Below are 18875 nucleotides of genomic sequence, written 5' to 3' on the forward strand. Positions count from 1 at the left end.
CGCTTATCGTTTACCTGACCTTTGATCCTTTTAGCACGCTCAGTGCGACATGGTTGTTCTCAAGAAAACGTTGGATTCTTGATCTTTGTGCTAATACACCTATACTAGAATGAAACTTCACGATGCGCAAGAATTGATAGAAATCATGATTGAGGAAGCAATTTGAAATCATCGTCAACGTGCGCCATGCGTGAAGGTCGTGATAACTCGTTACAAAAGCCACAATAAAAGCCATCTTCTCAAAGCCCAATAACCCTCATTCATCAATTTTCATTAATCTTTGTGCTTCTCTCCACCCTCAGGAGCGCTGAAGCTGGGAACATTGTCCGTAGGAGCGGGCTGAGTGGAGGTCTCAGTGGCATTACCTGGGCCAGTCTCAGGCGCCGGGGCACCAGCGGTTTTCTCCTTACCAAAGACCTTCTCGAGACCGGCGGCCTTATAAGGGCTTCCGCCGTGCTCCTCCTCCTTCAAGTCGGCCAGACGTCGAGCCTCGGCGTGGACCTCGTGGACTTGTCGGCTGCTATCCGTGTAGAACTGGGCGATCTTCTTGCCGGTGGGCGTGTTGGCGGCCTTCTCAAAGTACGAGTTCAGACCGAGCCAGAAGCTGTTGGCTCGCTGGGTGATGCCGTACCTCTGGTCGGTGGCCTTGGCGCGGTCGGTAGCATGGTACTTCTGGTCGAGGTTCTGAAGGGTGGTCAGGAAGCGGTGGGAGACGTTGTGCTTGTGGTCGAGCTCAAGGCCGCGCTGGATGGCGGCGTCTCCGATCACGTAGCCGTAGGCGAGGTACTCGGCCAGGATGCGGGCACGGGGCTTTTCCTCTTGTGTGATCTCGTCGGAGTCGCGGTCCGCATTCTTAGTGGGGTGGGCGGCATCATCATCGACATCGGCGCCGGCGCTGGTGACCTCGAGGTGGTTGGGGCCGAGCTGGGCGTTGTGTAGGAGGAGAGCGGTCTTCCTGGCCGTCTCCTTCTCAAAGGTGACTTCGGCGGACTTGGTCTCGCCCTCTTCGGTGACCTTGATATCAGCGATCTTGCCGCTATGAGGGAGATGTTAGCGATACGTTTCAAGCTGGCGGGGGAGTGAAGCTCGGAGTAAGGTAAACCTACCAGAGGCTGAGGAAATCCTTGATCTCGCTGTCGCCGGTCGAAGAAGCGATGTTCTTGACGTGAACAGTAGCGTTGGAAGCCATGGCGAATATGTTGATCTGGTTAGGTATTGTAGTATTGATGGGGTTAGGAGGGGTACACAGATGTACATTATAAAACACCTCAAGCGCTAGGAATGACGACACCAAGACCTGGATCGTGACGAGGCAAAGGGCGTGTGTTTGGTTTCGTGGGGGCTTGGGGCTTGTTATTGGGGAGGCTTGGTCGCTTGGAGGAGGGAGCTGGTGACGCGGACGTCACCAACACGTTGGTGACATAATCGGCGGTGCAATGTGGCTGTCCAGGACCCGAGTTGCTAGGAGAGGACCTGGTTCTTCCAACAATCTTTGCTGGTCTCGAATGTACTGTGCAATCAGGACGGAAAAGCTGTTGGGGATTGGCGTTTGTTGGAAACAGCCCTAGAAGCTGTCATTGATGACCCTACGTCGTTGCGTGGCGAGAGAACGAGACGTTTCTTCATGGCATGTGAACCATTTTTCTCCATTGACTCCTTGGCGAATTCTTGTGTGCAACATTCGCTCATTTCCGAGGTTCTTTTCCGCAGCCCTCTCAACATTCCGTCCGACAGAGTGTCATCAACATGTCACACACACCAGACACGATGAGACTCGCCATACCGAACCAGTACTCTCTAACTGGGCGAATGGATTCAAATATGTTAAGTAATAGCTGGGCAAAACTGCAAGCTGAGAGCAGCAATTGGGTGGGCACCAGCTCCCAGATTTATTGTGTGAAGCTGTGCAAGAGCCTGCATGCAATTCCAATCACCAGATGTGCTTGCTCGCATGGCCAGGCTCGTGCGTGGAAGCTACCCCTGCCTTCATGCTCCCCAGGTACCACACCTACATGCTGCACTGTGTGAGCGCTAGGTTTTTAAGTGGCTGATCGATTTCAAAAGCATGACGTCGGGGTTTGTGTCTATGCGCTTTATGGAGCACGAGTACGGAGCAATCCAATTCTGTTTCGACGCGAGAAGGACGCTGGGAAAGCTTTGATCAAACTGCTGAATAGAACCCTGAAAAACCCTGCGTGCGCTACCAGCGTCAGTGGTCGGCAGATCGCGGGAACGGACGACCACACTGCCGAATAGGCTTCCCGGCTTCGGAGGGCTTACTGAGGGGTTTCTTCCCTCCTGCAACTGCCTCACGGGAGTCAATTGCTCGCCTCTGTAAGTAGCTCGTCATCTCTCACGCAGTCAAGACTCGATTTTCCCTCCCACCTTCCCTCTGTATATAGAACCACTGCAATATATGTATGTATGTATGTATATTTTTCGTCTGGGGGGCTGTGAGGCCCCAGAAGTCTCCTAAGGGAGCACAGGACGTGCTGAGCTACGGGAGTCTACCTATGATCTAACCATACAGTGTCCCCTATCCAGCATATCATCGGCACAAATGGCGCATTACATCGAGCCTGTTACCCGTCAGCGGGCGGTCCAGGCACGGCTAAGTAAATAGTAGCCGCGGGCAGCTCATGACTAGGATAGTCATGGTGGAGGGCTGTGGTTGAGGATGGCCGCAGCCAGACAGAGAGCGTTGCGGCTCCCTGTCTGGCCAAGCCTATGTAATAGAAAGAGGTAACAAAAGAAGAGAAAAGAGAATAAAGGAGGGGGCAGACGCCACTGCATCTCAGGTCGGCCCCTGTCTAGTAGCGAGGGCAGATCCTATCAAAGAAGGCGCTTGTCTTGGCCAGCTTGACGAACTTATCAAAGTCTTTTCCTAATGCCAGATTCACTGCCGTATTCGGCGATAGAGCGAGCCTCGCTCGCTTCCGTGGCGGTACCTTTCTGCAGTAGAAGATATGGTCAGGTGTTTTGCGTCGATTGCATGAGCAGAGTAGGAAGTCGGAGCATATAACGTGTGACCCGGGAAGTCCGTGCACCCCCCATCTCCGCACACGTGAATGTCTCAATTGCATCACCACAACATCATGTAATATAGCTCTCACGGGCGCAATTTTGCTTCAATCAATACCAAATTTTTAATATGACTTCTCAAAGCACTGATAAAGAGGTAAATCTTTCTATGGCTATCGAGGATGCGAAAAGCATCGGAATTCGCGGCTCGGCGCGCAAGCACGGTCTGGGGCCCTCGACATTGAAAGACCGGATCGAAGGAGCCACCGACATTCACACCGCCAAGGAAAAGACTCAAAAGTTGAGTCCTTTGCAAGAGAAGGATATCGCCAAACGGATACTTCAAAGAGAGGCTTTTCATATGCCTGCCAATAAGTCTGAGATACGAGCTTTTGCCTCAGCGATAGCGAAGGAGGGCGGCGATGATAAACCCGTCGGCAAGCATTGGGTTAACCGCTTTTTTACTCGCCACGAGGAGGTCAAAATGAAGCCATCTCGACTTATTGATGCCGCTCGCAAGAAGGCTGTCACAGAAGAAGGACTTAGGGAGCATTGGCGCGGCCTTGGCGACCTTTTTGACGACTGTGACATCGAGGAGGATCGTCTATATAATGTCGACGAGACTGGTGTCAAAGAAGGGGAAACCCAAGCCGGGAAAGTAGCCGGAACATCATTGACGACGGCGGCAGAAGCCATGGAGAGCGATTCAACTGCTTGGATCACGATTCTCGAGTGTGGGAGCGCTGATGGTCGCCGCCTGACGCCGTGCGTTGTCTTTACGGGTCATAACCTTCAAGGACAGTGGTTTCCTAAGGAGATTCCGGACTGGAAGTATGACTGTAGCCCTTCCGGCTGGTCAACTGCAGATATCTTCCTCAAGTGGTTCGAACTCGTCTTTCTTCCTGAGACAAAGCCAAAAAAGCCAGACCAGTGGCGTATCTTGGTCCTCGATCAACATAAGACGCATATAACAGGAGACCTTATGAAGACAGCTTGGAAGAACAAGGTCTGGCTCAGTTGGCTCCCGTCACACTCTTCACACCTTACGCAGCCGCTTGACGTTGCGGTTTTTGGACCGTTGAAGGTCTTTTATCATGAGGAGACTCGTGGGTGGGCCATCTACAGTATCACATCGCCACGCCAAAAACAACTCTTCGTATCAGCTTATAAAAGGGCTTCAATGAAAGCTATGACCGAGAAGAATATCCGAGCTGGTTTTCGGGCTTCTGGAATATATCCTCTTGACGTGACGAAGGCTCTTGCCGGCGTCAAGAAACTAAAGGTCCCCAAAGCACAAAAGGCGGGGCCCTCAACACCAAAGAACCAGATCGACGATGCCCCCGGGCTGTGGAATACGCCTCATTGCGGCCGCGATATTGAACGACAAGTTGAACAGCTTAATCTGGGCGAAAATGAGTCGACTCGAGGCATAAGGAGGGTCCTTAAAAAGGCACAAGACTGCGCAGATCGTGATAATTACGAAATTATCTATCTGAGGCAAGAAGTCGCTCTCCTGAAGGCGAAAGCAGCGGCTGAGAAGCCTTCAGGAAGAAAACCCGTCCAATTTGACCCCAATAAGGCGTTCCCTCAGATCCATAAAATAATAGATGCTCGTGATGAGGCTGAAAATCAGGTTAAGAAAAGGAAGGCAACTAGCACACGTAAACCGGCGAGAAAAAGGCGCAAAAAGAGCCAGACTGTTGATAGTGCTTTCTTTAGTTAATTTGCTATTTAATTAATAATTTGAAGTTATATTGGCCGAGAAATCAATGACTGTCGCTAACCGCTTCTTCCGACCGTGAGGGCATCACGATGTGCGGAGATGGGGGGTGCACGGACTTCCCGGGCCACACGTTAGATGATCTGGCAGTTCTAGGGTAACCGCTCTCTTTGCAAGGGATATCAGATATATCAGATGTATAGACGCTTGTATCTGAATTGATTGATCTAATGAAATTCCAGATCTGATTTGAATTGATTGATCTGATTGATATATCTGATTGTTAATCTGATCTGACGGCAGCCCTGGTAATGTCACGGGCCAGGGCCCATATCCTTGCGGCTGTGCCGCAAGACGTACTGGGCTCGTGCGCGCCAGGGATGGGAAATTGTCCCATAGCTCAGAGGCACTTGAGAACTTCTTTCTTTCTTCTTCATCTTTGATGTAAATAGCATCCTGGACTAGATAGCTGGAATACAGTTACTAGAGGCCGTTCACAGTACAATTTGCCGTATAACTCGGCTACTATCGCAGATCTTTGCTCGGGAGTAAATTTATGATTTCTTTCGCGATTTCCGCTTATTTTAGTGCTAAAACTGCGTGTCTTAGGTGCTATTTTGGGTGGTTATTCTGGTGTTGAAATTGAAGCCTATGTCGCGAAGTCGCGTCGTGAAGCGGGGTCGGGGCGGGGCGTTGTCAGACTTTTGGCACGTGATTTTAGCCTACGACAGTTTGCAAGGGAGCAGGGAATAAAGTTCGTGGTCACGAGGTATCAAAGACCCCGTACACCTTGCCCTTAACACGACTCAGCTCCGAGGTTCAGGAACTCTACTGTTGATGAAGCACGACATACACAGAGGACAAGTATAATGACGCCTCCGATACCATGAAGCGATACAGTCCGAATGGAAACCATGTCCACACGATAAGCGGCGGACGGAATCGCTATCCCCCATCGCCTCCAAGCATATAGCACTGATATATGGTAACGGGAGCGGTTAGTTTGAGATGACCATTTAACCCTCTCATTTAGCGATTGAGTTGCGTACCAGGTGACAAACGAGTCGGGCCAGGCCAAATGCCCTCCTGTGCCTTCGAGTTTCATCTCCATTTTCACTTGCTTATACGTCTTTGGCGGAGCTGCTGAGTCTAGCATCTGTAGATCGCTAGTCTCGGAGCTTGCGCTACCTGATGACCATGTATCTTCGGAATCATCTGGTCTCGCGAGGTTGATGCTTCTAACGATTAGATAATTGGACCTTTCCCATCGTTAGCTCTAGATACAGGGACCTACAGGGACCCTGACTCGTTATTTGGGAACGACACATGCGTACATAATAATGAAATAAACGACAAAAATAACCCCGAATATGATCATTATGGGAAGCCATCGGAGCCATTCCTCCGTCGGCTGCGTCGGCGTTTGGTCGTCGTCGAGGCTACTTAGGGAATTGTTCGATATCGTCATGATTACTTGGCAGTTAATCAGTAATATTAGAGAGGCTGGCTTCAGGAAAATGCACGAAACGCGTGGAGTCTACATTTTATGTACTTTGCGGCTTGGTATGTTATGTCAGGTGCAAATGATCTGACGTAGGCCACGCATAATCTCAACGAGCCTCAGAAAACAACTGTACTTGATAATCCAGCTACGTGCTTAAAGTAAAAACCTGCGGGCTAGAGCACCCCACACTTGAGACATCAATCAATCAACACACTGCTGCTGCTCGTCATATTCGCTTTAACCCGTTAAGCACACTGGTACGGCATAGGTGGTCTCATCATATCACCCGACTGATCCGGAGCGCGAGGCGGGCATTTCGTGAGAGTTTGCTAGCGCCAATCTAATCGCGCCGCTTCATTGGATCTTCATATTCGCGGTTTGTCAGACAATTGGCTCCACAGGGATCAGAGATGGCATCAGTAAATTGATGAGAATTATCTAAAGAGCAAGAATTTCTCGAGAGGATGCACCGAGACTGGTCAGCTCTTTTATACACAAATGAAAGTATTGCCTGTTTAGGCAGCAGCCTGCTGTCTGGTGCTAATCGTGTCAGACACGCACGCGTGTTCGTATCCCTTCAATTGTCGAGGAGCTCCGGTCGGGTCACAGCAGGGGTTGGCAGCCAATAAAAATGCATCGGATTGAAGGTACCTAGCCTCTCACCTATTTTAGCCTATGATAGAAGTACCAGCAATCTCTCGAGTTACAAATCGCTACATCACACTGCTCACATCCCCAAACTGTCTGGCGCCTCCTTTTATTACGACTGACCGGCGCCAACGGCCTCCATGAGCTTCTTGACCTTGGCTGCCCTAATTGAAGTCCCTGACAAGCGTGGCAATTCGACTTTTTCCCTCTTCGGACGTGCTTATGTTGTGCAACAGGCGTAAATTCATCCCCAGCTTGAAAAAGCTGCCTCGATTGACTTTTCGGATGGAAGGCTTTAAAGACCTCGTTGTAAAGGCGTTCCCTCCACTTCTTCTGGTTAGTATAACGGCTCCAAGCCGGCTGGCCGTGTAGCTGTAAGAGGAAGCTGTTCACAAGGACCACATCTAATAAGAAGGTCCAAGCAATAGCCTGCCAAGCGCCCCGGCGGATTGGATGATCGTATCCTAGATATGACCTTCTTTAGTCGCCTCGGTCAACATGGTTCATTTCGTCGTTATAAGAAGCAGCGATTGTAGGGATCGATATAAGCTTGACCGGCTCACTACCAAAAAAGTGCTGTATTGGCCGTGCCATTGGGGTCTTTGTTAATGGTCTCTTCCTCCAACGCTCAGTCATCTCATCGCCAGTGAAGACGGTTGAAAGGAATAATACGAGGGCATTATCCTTCCACGCGATTTGGTTGACCTAAGGAAGAAGACTAGTCAGCAGATAGATAAGAAGAAGATCAAATTATCTTACCTGATTATCAGCCGTTGGGATGACCTTGATCTCATTGAATTGGAACCCTGACTTCCCTGCCTTATCGGCCTTTTTGGCCTCTACAAGACCTTTGTAGATGCCACAGTTAGGCCGGGCTGTGCCGGTAGCACCGTGGCCGTGCTGACGAAGGGAGCGGAAGAGGTCCGGCGACGAGAAGAGGTTATCCACGAAGACGTGATATATCGATATCGGCAATAGGTTAATAAGGGCAATAACGACGCTTTGAGTCGAGTTGAGAGCTATGATCTTAGCTCCGGCTTCCGTAGCCACGTAGATAACCTCCTTAACCTCGTCAGCCTTATCGGCCTTGCCTTTTCCCTTGCTTTTCTTCTTTTGTGATGCCGGCTTCTTCTGAATGCCAACAGGGCCGTATTTTGCGCCGGGCTGGTGCCATATCCACCTCATAAAGAGGCCTAGCTGGGCAGCTATCCACACCTTGAAGCCTGTGTCGATAGGCTTATTGGGGATATACGTAACTTGCTTATTCCTTCCCGTATATCGGATCATAGCCTCGTCGACGGCAAGATGCGAGCCCGGCTCACAGAGCTCTGTTGTTGCAAGTTGAACGTGCTGAGACCATGACTCAACGCATTGGAAGACGATAGGGAAGTCGTCGTAATCATCAGTGAATTTGGTGTGGTCAAAACGGCGGATATGACGATAAAGAAGCTGGAATCGATTGTAAGTCATGAACTTGATTATCGAGTGTTCAGCCCGCTGATCCTCTAGCTGAGAGGTCTTCCAATGGTCTTCAACCGTTATTTCGCTGTGGACTCCCATATAAATAAGGATTCCAAGCCAGACATATACCTCTGCAGCCGTGGTTGGCTTCCAGGCGTGGAGGCGTGACTGTTCTGTTATTTCGTGTTCTTGGCTATCAATAACGCCGCTTTGGAGGAGGCTGCTGACCCAGTTATTGGTGTACTTAACCCAGTCATTAACTAGGGAAATGGGTATAAAGTGTTGGAAAAGTAACAGCGGGTTCTGGGGCAGCTTATTGACGAGAAGCTCTCGTCGTGGCACCTCGAGAGGTTGAAAATTGAAGCCTCGGTCGTCGGTAGCCGGAAAAGCCGGTCTCCGGGTGCTATCACCCTCATGTTCTTGGTGGCTATTATCTTCATTGATAAAGCTATTATCATCATACGCGTTGACTGCCTCTATAGGTAGTGATGAAGGTACCGATTGGGAAGTCATCATTTAATTGAGAATGGTTTGTATGAGGATTTAGGTGGTGATAATTAATGACGCATCGTGTGGTTCCCCTCATGTACCTCCTCGTTGACAGGGGTGGTGTGGGGCGGGGTACTTGCCGGAGCTCCTCGACAATTGAAGGGATACCCAGGGGGTTAGGTAAATGATGTACGCAACCCCTCTCTTCATCAGAGAGGGGGGGTCAAAACCTGTAACTCCGTCGCTCCTGTAACCGTGTCAACCCATATAAAATTAGCTGCTTGACAAAAATAACCCTGCAAAATATTTATTTTAAAAGTGGGCCTAAAGCTTATTCTTTTTTGATCGCTTATTTTTGTCCGACAGCTAATTTTCTATAGGTTGACAGTGGTTACAGGAGTGACGGAGTTACAGGTTTTGACGCCCCTCTCTGATGAAGAGAGGGGTTGCGTACATCACCTAATCCCCTGGGTAGTAGTGGGGGGCACATCGCCGCAGCCATCACGGGCTTCAGAGGAACCAGAACTGCCCATGCCATCACAGTCAACGCCACTACCTTCATCCACACTACCGACAAGCCGAAAAGCTCAAGTGCTACCGTATTATGCGCCCGAGGCTGTATATCAACGATATGTCGCTGCAAGGGCTGCATGGTACAAGAGCCAACCTGCTGGGAGCCTAAAGACCAACCAGGCATACCGTGGGGCAATGGGTCTTCCGCAACGGTACAGCAAGGAAACATACGCTTGGTGCCAAGACTATAAACAAATGGGACGGTTTTGTTATTTGCCACAAGGAGGACGAAGAGAATGGACGAGAGAAGAAATGATGGCCTACATCGACTGGGACTACGAAGAAATTCGACGCACGGATGCTCAGGTCCAACAGCAGCTGGGAAACAATAGCAAAGAAAAGTCTCGACGCGGCATGGCGGAGATTTTTAGGGAGGCGGAAGAGGATACAAGAGTTCAAGAAGCGCGGTATTCTGTAGCGTAAATATTCCAATCCATTCATTGTTACATGGCCGCCCGCGGAGTACATAAACGATGAATTGTTTTGCTGGGGTTGAATCTGGAGCTGGTGACCAATCAGAAGACAGGATGCCCCGCTAAAATCTTATCGCGGCGCCCGGTGTCACGGCCCATGCCGCGATCGAATGCGTGTCGCCACACGGCACGGATCAACGTATTCCGCTCACTCGGTGCGAGTGAGCGGGACCCATTTTCTCACTCCGGACAAGTGAGAATGTAACACTATCTCACGATGGGCATCGTGAGATGCTCCCCAGACCCTGCCTATAAAAAACCACACAACATCCCTTAGACAGACACTCTCGCTACCTCAGCTTTCAATACAATTTGATTACTCAAGAATACTTCTTGATATTATCAGACGTGATTCGCCACCCTACGCTCAGTACGACGCCCCGTCACAACTGCCAACATAAACCAATTGGGTTACGGTTTACTACGTTGGGAACCTTGACCGTCACATCGATACATGACGGCATCAATACCATAAAACACCGTAACCTCGACACTCTCTTGGATTATCTGCCTATCTACTATTATGTTCAAAGTTATTATGTGGCTAATCAAAGTTTAGCAATTTGCCGAGATATTATCCCTTCAATTGTGCGAAGCCTCCCAAGTGGTCACTGGCAAGGATCTAACCCAATAAGAACTAGCTCTCTAGCCTATACCTGTATCAGCACTGATTTTCAACGACACCTTGAGTCGACTGCGCGTAAGATTATAACAGATAAGACGTTATCGCGGTGATAAAACTAGGTTCCTGCTAGCGCAGTAACACTGGGCCAAGTTACATTAGGGAGGCTTCGCACAATTGAAGGGATATTCTAGCTACTTAACCTAACTTTCCTCCCATAGATTAACTCACTCTAGCAGTCATAACCTAAACCTTCCACCTAATAATTAAGAAATTAAAGAAATTATTAGAAGGTAAAAAGGAATAATTCTTCTATAATGTGACGGTCAAGGTTCCCAACGTAGTAAACCGTAACCTGATGGGTTTATGTTGGCAGTTGAAACGGGGCGTAACGTACTGAGCATAGGGTGGCGAATCACGTCTGATAATATCAAGAAGTATTCTTGAGTAATCAAGTTGTATTGAAAGCTGGAGAGCTATCTAGACATAGGAAAGTGGAAATGAGCGAGGCTATATATACTTATTCTGATTTGCCTGGTCGATCGTGGTCGAACGTGCTCTTGTTCGACCTGTTCGACCCTTTAAGGTTAAGGTTTCACTTTTGGTCGAACGTGGTCGAACTCGTTCCCGTTCGACCCGTTCGACCACACACCACTTCCACCGGGGTTTGTTTGTTCCATTCCGAGCTCCGACGTTTTCCGTTCGTATCCTGGTTGATCTTCCTACTCGTAACATATGGGACATAAGCTTATCATGTACGTTACCTTAAGACTGATACACTTGTGCATCTGACTCGCTTATGAAGTACGTTATCTAACTAATTAAATACTCTTTTAAATTATAGTTAGGTAAGTTTTATAAGACTATGACATTAGGAACCTAGTTTTTAAGAAGATATCCCTTATTTATAAAATTAAATATTCCTTCATAGGGGGCATATTAGTGCCGCGCTAAAGTCCCATATAAATAAAATGTCCCTTGAGTAAGGGACGATTATAATGGTAGGTAGGTGTGACGGTCAAGGTTCCCAACGTAGTAAACCGTAACCCAATTGGTTTATGTTGGCAGTTGTGACGGGGCGTCGTACTGAGCGTAGGGTGGCGAATCACGTCTGATAATATCAAGAAGTATTCTTGAGTAATCAAATTGTATTGAAAGCTGAGGTAGCGAGAGTGTCTGTCTAAGGGATGTTGTGTGGTTTTTTATAGGCAGGGTCTGGGGAGCATCTCACGATGCCCATCGTGAGATAGTGTTACATTCTCACTTGTCCGGAGTGAGAAAATGGGTCCCGCTCACTCGCACCGAGTGAGCGGAATACGTTGATCCGTGCCGTGTGGCGACACGCATTCGATCGCGGCATGGGCCGTGACAATCGATAACTGTGTCTTTTGCTGTTGTGGCTGATGGCCTCTTTTGGAGACGTCATTGATGACAAGAAAGAAGAATTGAGCGGGAACTGGACCCTGATTTAGTTGCCACGAACTTTTGTTAGTCATTTTGGCGTCTACATTCAGAAACTGTTGCGTGTCCGCCAGGAGGGGGCCAGCTCGCATAGCAGGGCAAAGAAATAGGAGCAGAAAAGCATGCAGATGTAGCGACCAATTGTGGTCCAAGATGAGGAACTGAGGAGTTATTTGCTTGGAGATTTCAATACGGTTGATGTTATTTTCACATCTCGCTACTTGAAACGAAGAACTTTCGGAGGGAACAGTTTCCTCGAAACCTGATTTAGGTGAAAAGAGCCGGATTAACACTGAGCCTTTGAAGACTGGTAGAGGCATTATTCAACATGAAGCTTTGATATGGTATTTGACTAAGAACTCCTTTTAGCAAGGTCGGAAATACCTTCAATTTGACTGGAAAACGCAACATCGTGGGAGGAACCTCCAAATTGTCTAACACCCCGATTATCCTCGCCGGGCTCAATGTCCAGCAGTGAAACACTTCTAATGATGATTCGTCCCATTCTTATGGCTAACTTAGAGTAAATTATCTTATAAGATGTCGGAAACGCTGCATCCTGGTGACTGGAAAGCGCCTTAATGACTAGGAGACACTGATTGGCCACGGGTAGAAACTCTCCTATCCCATAGAGCAGCTGGCAGGCTATTACCACTGACTTGGACAAGCTTGGAGTATCACCAAGGTTGAAGATGACGGCTGTGGTTGCTGCCAAACACGCCTGCGTGAGCCAGAACTCGTGACGGAGCCCAAAGGTGGCCCGGTATACCCAAAGGTTGGAGATAATCGAGGCTCCGTGTGACGCTCGCTTGGACAGTATCGATTTGTGGGTGCCATTATGGAGAGGAAAACGAGAGAGGTGGTCCAAGACTTTTAAGAGCATCATGTCATACGTAGTCCTTGTTATTGTGTTAGCAATGCTAGCAAACCAGTCGGTTTATGTACTCGTGGAGTCAGAACTTACTCAAGGAAAAGAAACGAAGGGGGAAAGATGCCATTCGTATGGAATCGCTGTGTAGCACGTGTACCCCATCTCAGGATCCTGTCGTAGAACGCCCTCGTCTCGTTGTAGCTTGAAGCCGGTATTCCGGAGTATGTCGGCGCGAATACCTCGGAAAACTCATGTATCATCTCGGCAAGTTGGCACTCGAGTGAGATGACTTCTCGAAAAAACGATTGCCGCGGTGCAGACTGCCGGGGATAGGGGAACCAGAAATACTCGGGCGCGCCAGGCCTGGCGAATATAGATGTATAGGCATCCTCGAAAGTCTTGGCCATCTTGGGTTTGGCGATTCTCATCGGACGCGAGGAAGTCAAGGAGAGTTTACTGGTTAGATTAGCCTGTTAGCATCGGCGTGTTTCAGGGAAGAATCTGAGGAACTTGGCACTTACGCCTCCAAGCAGAAAAAGCCCCAGACGATGCAAGATAGAACCTGTCCCTCCTCCATGAGACGCAAAGTTGAAGTTTCGTTGGGGATTGCATGGTTGACGGGTGACACGGCTAGATCGCTGAGTCCTAAAGCATCATGAAAGCGGTAAAACTGTTCTAGCAGAACTTCGGCCTCGGCTTTTACCCCATAGTTGATTTCATGAATCCAGAGAACCAGTAAGCCCTGGAGCAGAGATATTGACGGACGCTTTCGCTCATCTTCAAGCATTCGTCGGGCCTCGTCAGCGAACATGGCACCTCTGGAGCGCAACTCCTCGCACTTGCGTGATGATTCTCCTTGCGACATGAAAAGCTACACAATTAGCAAAAACGAACCATGACTGCCCCAACTCCCGCGAGATTAAACGTACATGAGAAGTGGCAAGGATAGAATTGACGAGGAATTTCGAACAAAACTTTCCTCCTTCTTTTGGCCCGGCCTTGAGGCCTTGCAGAAACCCAGATCGAGGGATGGCGTGGCTAAGCGTATGGTCCCAGGCAAAGAAAAGGTTTAGCAGATGTGTTAGGTAGCTGTCATCAGTAGACAGAGTAGTCCACTGGGAGAGAGGCAAGACGTATTTTGCTTCCAAGCCGTCCTTGCTTGTCCAAGGGTTCGCTCTAGTGTACCCGTCAATCTTGACGATGGAAAGAAAGAGAGATAGGAAGAGTACTTACGAGGAAACGTTTTCGACGCTCAAGGGAATGGGAGTCTTGAAAGGCAAAGTAGGTGAGTTCTGAGGATCTCATATGATTCACCATAGTTAGCCATCCAAACTCGGAAAATTCAAGATTCGACCTGAGACAAGGGCCATCGGAACTAACCAGATGGTGGTGGAGCAGGAGGTAGCAGCAGGCTAGCATCAGAGAATGTCTTGACAAGGTCATCAACTGACTGCTCCTGTCGAATCCTATGCAGGAGCTCGACGGACTCGTCTTGCGAGCCACCGCGCAGCTGGTCGAGAATCGTCTTTAGGGAGCTTTCGGCTAGGGAAGCGGCTCGAAGCTGGTGGTTCAGCGTCTCGTTATCGGTCTTGGTCTCGTTGATGGCGAAGCGGCATTCCCTCAAGGAGCGAACACATTGTGAACAGGCCGGGCGTCGATTATCGCACTGATGCAGTTAGTTACCCTGCTCTTGCGCGGCGAGCTTGGGAAAGTTGGACTTTGATTTTGCGCTTTCGGCAGGCTGGATAGCGTCGTCAGCAAGTAAACCCTAGACTCAAGCTATTGCCAGGACTAACATTCGCAAGCCATAGAAACCATTGGACGCTTGCGCTTCCCAAGGCCTGGCGTTGCCGGCGGCGGGTTCTGGTCTGGAGACTTTGGGAGGAGCTTCCGCATTTCGCCTGTACGCAAGGGCTTCCTCTGAGGCAGAGAGGGAAGAATAACAAAGTTGGTAGAATATTACCGTATTCAGCGAGCAATGATTAGTGTCATGTATAACTTGATTTGAGGTGCAACGTTGAAGTTCGAGTTGCCAAATGTTGGGTGTGACGTAAGCATAAGGGAGTAGTTTTATTGGGGTTGCCTCACGTGATGACCACACTGCACAATAGACTTCCCGGCTCGGAAGGTTCACTGAGGGGTTTTCTTCCCTCCTGCAACTGCCTCACGGGGAGTCAATTGCTCGCCTCGGCAGGTGTCTCGTCATCTCTCACGCAGTCAAGACTCGACTTTCAGTCTCCAAGTCATTCTCTCGCAACTATAGCACTAACAAGGCTGCATATACCCCCCTTTCCGCCCCCTCCCCCCGCTGTACGATGACGCCCTCCAGCGAGTCCATCACCGTCGCGCCCGCCCCACAGGACTCCGCATGGCCTCCACCCCACATCTGGGAGACCATGAGCGCCGCAGACCGCGCCAGCTGGCTAGGTCAAATACAGCGGGACAGGGCCAGGCGTCTGGAATTAGATATAGCCGAGACCGACCTCCGCCGGAGGAGGCCTCAGGGGGACCTGCAAATCGACGAGGATAACCAAGAGGAATACCAAAAATCGGTCACCGATCTAGATCAGGAAGACAGGGTCTTCAAGATGACCGAGTCAGGAGGGGCAGTAGGCTTCAAGAAGACAGCGCCATCGCTCAAGGACTGGGGCCCCAACCCCCAAATATGGACCGGCTGCTTCCTCACCTACCTGGCAGCCATAGGATACCTCTTCGGCGACAAGTACCCTAAGGCGGTCCCTAACCTGCTCATGTTTATGAGGCAGATCCTGGACTTTGCTCAGACCTATCACTGGTCGGAAGCGGTACTCCCGCTTGCTCTTAACTTTCATCAATATATACTGGATAAGGGAGAGCTGTCGACGGATAGCTACCTGGTCACGGCCCAATTCCGCGAGAAAATACCTCCGCCACAACCTCACCCTGCCAGCCAAGTCTCCACCGCATTCCCCAGCAGCCCGACCCCGACAGGCGAGACGGGCCAGATCTTCAAACAGTGAGACAGAGGTTTGCGACAAGTTCAACACGACAGGGTGCCTCTGGGAAGGCTGCAAGAGACGTCACGAATGCACGGTATGCGGTTTAGGCGACCATGGTGCCTCGTCCTGCCGCAAGAAGAAATAGCAAGCCAGCCGAGCGGTGAGGAGAGGCCCTAGCGAAAACAACGGGATAGCCTCCTACATACCAGCGACAGGCGCGATACCGTGTGGTCAACCGGCGAGGCCTAACACAGCCACCCAGTACCCCGTCTTCAACCCAGAACTCCCGAAACTAGAGTTCTCTCCTTCACCACTACACACGCAAAGCTGGAGCAACTTCCTCCGCTACTATCCCGGAAACCTTGGGCCCACCCTCGTGGGCATCCTAACGCACGGTGTCCAGATAGGCTACAGAGGCAAGAGGCAGTCTTACCATTCCACCAACCACCACATACACGAACCCAACATTATCACGGAAAAATTAGCAGAGGATCTTAGGCTCTGTCGGGTTAGATTGACCTCTGAACCTTCCTTCATCTCGCCGCTTGGGTTAGTTCCTAAACAGGATGGGGGATGGCGCCGCATCCACGACCTATCATGGCCCCCTGACCGAGGCGTCAACCAGGGTATACCAGACAGCTGGTCAACCATCGAGTATATGAATATCGACGATATATACGACCAGGTTGTGCAGGCCGGCCCAGGCTGTACAATCATCAAAAGGGACATCAAGGACGCTTTCCGAATAGTCCCCGTTGCTGAGGATAACCAGCACCTCCTAGCCTTTCGGTGGAACGATTCCACCTACGTCGAGTGCTGCCTCCCATTTGGCCTGGCAACAGCCCCATTTCTATTCAACCTCTTTGCGGAGGCTCTCCACTGGATACTCCAGTGCCTCCTCCCTGCATTCTACATGAACCATTACCTAGACGACTTCATCGCCATCACAAGATCGCCCTCAGTGTCCGACCCTGCGGGTGCCTTCGACGAGGTCTACAACATCGTAACCGACCGCCTAGGCATCCCTCGCAACACCAAAAAGGACGAGCAAGGGACATGCGTCGCGGTCCTAGGTATCCAAATCGACTCCATTGCGATGGAAGCTCGCCTGCCACCAGAGAAGTTGTGCCGCGCCACATTGGACGCCGCAGCTGCCCTGAACGCAGCGAGTCTCAGCCTCAAGCAAACCGAGAGTCTTACAGGCTTACTAGCCTTCTGCTCAAGAGTCGTCCGGCTAGGAAGAACAAGGCTACAGTCTCTATACACCTTCCAAGCCGCCTTCCCACGTGGGAAGAGCGCGCGCCGCCGTATCCCCTACGAGGTACGTGACGATTTGGAATGGTGGAGGGACTCCTTGTCTCTCTTCAACGGCGTACTCCTAATCGACCCCTGCCGCCGCCACATCACGCATCTATACACAGATGCCTCCACCACAGGCCAGGGGCTCTTCTTCTTTTCTTCCAAGTCCACATCGGACTGCTGGCTGGCCCATTGCCACCAGCTTCATGCAAGCAATGCTGCCACATTGGCCCTTGCTCAAGACGCACATGCGCACATCAACACCAACGAAGTAGACGCCATCCTACAAGGCTTCCTACTCTTCAGCCAACATTGGCTTCATCACACCCTCGTGGTCCACACGGACAGCTCTACAGCGCACACAGGACTAAGTAAAGGCTTCCTTCATGGTCCGCCTAATGCACCTCTGAAGAGCCTGCTTATCCTAGCCGCGGCGAGGGACATCCAAATCGTGCCACATTGGCTACCCTCCGGGGAAAACACATTAGCAGACGCGCTCTCGCGTAATAACCTTCAACAGATTGCTAACATTTGCCCTCACTGGCAGGACCTCTCGGTATTGAACCGCCCGCGTGGTTCTCCTCACGAGCTCATCAGCTCAACGCAGGCCACCTGAAGCTGCTCTGGAACGGGCTCGGCGCCAACACGCGCTCCGTGTACCTCTCTGCCCAGCGCAACTACGAGAGACACTGCGCGCTGCAAAACTTGCCAGCGTGGCCAGCTTCGAGGCGCTCGCTGATCTCGTGGCTAACCTCACGACTCCTTGGCAATTCCGGCCAGAAATCAGTCAAGCCAGACACGGCCCTGGCAGACTTAGCCGCCCTCCGGGCCTACCACATTGATAACTTTCTTGATGATAAACTCTTTGATAACAAGCACTTCCGCCGTCTCATCGATGGCGCGAGAAGACTCAGCCCAACGGCCAAAGTACGAGTCAGAAAGCCGATTTCGCGTGAGGCCATCACAGCGCTATCCGCGGGCTTAGACACACTTCCGCTGCAGCCCTCGCAGATGACCGTTGACCTCAGGGATGATCTGAACTTCGCAGCCGCCTGCCGGGTGGCATTTGCTGGATTCCTCCGCGTCGGAGAATTCACATACAAGAGAGAAGACCTTGGCACACCTTCCATCTTCTTAGCAACGAAACTGACGCGCTCAGACATCAGATTCTCGTCTTCGTCCGACCATGCTCAACTCACACTCAAGAGGAGTAAGACGGACCGCCGCCACGAAGGAGTGCAGATCATCCTCGCGAGAACAGGAGACGGAGCATGCCCAATCGACGCGCTTCAAAAGCTGCTGCTCCTCGACCCCAAGGAGCACGACGCCCCGTTATTCTCCTTCCACAGAAGACCATTCAGTCGCAGCAACTTCCTATCTACCCTCTCTACCAAACTGAGAACTCTTGGGTTACAAACGGACGGGTACTCAGGCCACAGCTTTCGGAAAGGTGCAGCGCAACATGCGCACGATAGTGGGATCCTCAACGACCAGATTCAGATGCTCGGGAGATGGACCTCGGAGGCATTCAGAGTTTATTTCACGACGAACGCGTCAGTCTTGTATCAGCTCAACCACCAGTTCCAGACGGGCTCGCCGGCGCCGCTGTCTCTGGTTCAACCACCGTCCCCTCCACCATCCTAGTTTGGCCCGGGTCATTTGGGCCCTCTCTGACGCTGCGGTCTAACACGCTTACGCATAAGACCGCAGTGACAGGTGACCCGTTGCGGCCAAACTACACACACTCTGTCCCTC

At 50.7% G+C, this 18875-nt stretch overlaps 5 protein-coding genes across 5 annotated transcripts; 2 read left to right on the top strand and 3 right to left on the bottom strand.

Annotated features, from left to right (window-relative positions):
- Positions 1 to 273: 273 nt before the first annotated feature.
- On the bottom strand, positions 274 to 1189 carry MRS44_013197 (uncharacterized protein; the record flags this gene model as incomplete). Its single annotated transcript, XM_065616684.1, has 2 exons — positions 274 to 1036; positions 1107 to 1189. 2 exons carry the CDS (start codon positions 1187 to 1189, stop codon positions 274 to 276), a joined length of 846 nt encoding a protein of 281 aa, XP_065472756.1.
- A 1962-nt stretch (positions 1190 to 3151) lies between these two features.
- On the top strand, positions 3152 to 4744 carry MRS44_013198 (uncharacterized protein; the record flags this gene model as incomplete). The annotated part of the gene is made up of 1 exon (XM_065616685.1): positions 3152 to 4744. One exon carries the CDS (start codon positions 3152 to 3154, stop codon positions 4742 to 4744), a length of 1593 nt encoding a protein of 530 aa, XP_065472757.1.
- A 2629-nt stretch (positions 4745 to 7373) lies between these two features.
- Positions 7374 to 8867, bottom strand: MRS44_013199 (uncharacterized protein; the record flags this gene model as incomplete). Its single annotated transcript, XM_065616686.1, has 2 exons — positions 7374 to 7598; positions 7653 to 8867. 2 exons carry the CDS (start codon positions 8865 to 8867, stop codon positions 7374 to 7376), a joined length of 1440 nt encoding a protein of 479 aa, XP_065472758.1.
- Positions 8868 to 12324: 3457 nt separating this feature from the next.
- MRS44_013200 (uncharacterized protein) lies at positions 12325 to 14739 on the bottom strand (the record flags this gene model as incomplete). The annotated part of the gene is made up of 8 exons (XM_065616687.1): positions 12325 to 12871; positions 12937 to 13299; positions 13365 to 13714; positions 13773 to 14036; positions 14077 to 14111; positions 14224 to 14509; positions 14562 to 14584; positions 14640 to 14739. The coding sequence occupies 8 exons, from the start codon at positions 14737 to 14739 to the stop codon at positions 12325 to 12327; spliced, it is 1968 nt and encodes a 655-aa protein (XP_065472759.1).
- A 419-nt stretch (positions 14740 to 15158) lies between these two features.
- MRS44_013201 (uncharacterized protein) lies at positions 15159 to 18764 on the top strand (the record flags this gene model as incomplete). The annotated part of the gene is made up of 3 exons (XM_065616688.1): positions 15159 to 15838; positions 16149 to 17509; positions 17668 to 18764. 3 exons carry the CDS (start codon positions 15159 to 15161, stop codon positions 18762 to 18764), a joined length of 3138 nt encoding a protein of 1045 aa, XP_065472760.1.
- Between the last annotated feature and the right edge of the window lie 111 nt (positions 18765 to 18875).

Source organism: Fusarium solani, assembly GCF_023522795.1.
Source record: "Fusarium solani strain SB1 chromosome Unknown bctg00000009, whole genome shotgun sequence".
NCBI lineage: Eukaryota > Fungi > Ascomycota > Sordariomycetes > Hypocreales > Nectriaceae > Fusarium > Fusarium solani.